Raw genomic sequence first — 1,118 nt, forward strand, 5'->3', positions numbered from 1 at the left:
AACTGATATTCTACTCAGCATATTATTATTTAGAATGTTCACATTTTATTTGAATTGTTTCTCAAATTCTCCCCCATTAAAAACAGAGACTGTTATTTTCCATCCAATGTATCTCTCCTTCTTCCTTTACTAAGAGAATGCTAATTGGATTAAGGGTGCCAACGTGCCCATATAAACACTTGCATTCCCAGCCTCTCCAGTAGTGAGAGGTGTTCCTGTTACACACGCCTGACCAATAATATATAAACAGAAATTTCCTGCTAGGAACTCTGAGAAAGCCTATTTATTTATTTATTTATAGCAGTAAGACCAACGGCAGCAAAGAGTTCAGCTTTTTATTGACCCTGTTACTAAAGAGGTTTAGTCAAAAAGACCAAAGCACATGCCATCATAAGACTCTTCAGATTCTTCTTTCTTTGTTTCTGCTTTCTTCTCCTCAGCTGGGGCAGCAGTGATGGAGGGGGCAGGACCCCCTGCTAGGGCAGCATCAGCTGCTGGGGCGGGTCCACCAGTCCGCACATTGCACATGAGGAGCCCGATGTTGACATTGGCCAAAGCCTTTGCAAACAAGCCTGGCCAGAGATGTTCAACATTTACACCGGCTGCTTTAATGAGCGCATTTATCTTATCCTCCGTGACTGTCACCTCATCGTTGTGCAGGATGAGGGCCAAGTAGATGCGTGCCAGCTCCAAGACGGAGGCCATGGTGAGGGCAAGTGCTAGGTGGGGCTGTCGGGCATGGTGCTAGTCGCTGGATGAAGCGAGGGCCTCACCCCAAAAGCGGCCTTTGCTTCTCCGGAAGGACTGAGCAGCTTAGAGGCAGCTGAGGAAAGGCAAGTAAGCCTTTTTGAATAGGACAGTTTGTGCTCTTGCCTGAGAAGATGTTTAAGGGGACACACGCTGCAAACAGACGGTCCTGGGTGGATTTACCCTGACCCAGTCACATCTTGTTTTTCTTTCCGTACCACTTCGTACCTCTGGGTGTCAGGCCCCTTCCTCTCTTCAAAAGTGGGGCCATTGGAAAGTGTGGTCTTCACACTCAGTTTGGATGGAACTCAGCACAATCTGGAGAATGTGAGAGGATCCTTAAAGGAATGCCGTTGATGGACAGCATCCAT

The 1,118-nt window shown here is 47.1% G+C and overlaps 1 protein-coding gene across 2 annotated transcripts; it reads right to left on the reverse strand.

Moving 5' to 3' along the window:
- Nucleotides 1-360: 360 nt before the first annotated feature.
- LOC115863632 (large ribosomal subunit protein P1-like) lies at nucleotides 361-705 on the reverse strand. 2 transcript variants are annotated; one of them, XM_060310794.1, is made up of 2 exons: nucleotides 635-705; nucleotides 361-559 (listed from the first exon to the last, which is right to left on the reverse strand). In XM_060310794.1, the coding sequence occupies exons 1-2, from the start codon at nucleotides 703-705 to the stop codon at nucleotides 361-363; spliced, it is 270 nt and encodes an 89-aa protein (XP_060166777.1). The 2 variants fall into 2 exon arrangements, with proteins under 2 accessions (XP_060166777.1, XP_030732476.2); XM_030876616.2 differs by having other exon boundaries at nucleotides 361-705.
- Nucleotides 706-1,118: the final 413 nt, after the last annotated feature.

Source organism: Globicephala melas, chromosome 13 (genome assembly GCF_963455315.2).
Source record: "Globicephala melas chromosome 13, mGloMel1.2, whole genome shotgun sequence".
In the NCBI taxonomy this organism is placed as follows: domain Eukaryota; kingdom Metazoa; phylum Chordata; class Mammalia; order Artiodactyla; family Delphinidae; genus Globicephala; species Globicephala melas.

Excerpts from the sequence above, each read along its gene's own strand:
- LOC115863632 (XM_030876616.2), bottom strand. The coding sequence starts at position 705 with ATGGCCTCCGTCTTGGAGCTGGCACGCATCTACTTGGCCCTCATCCTG.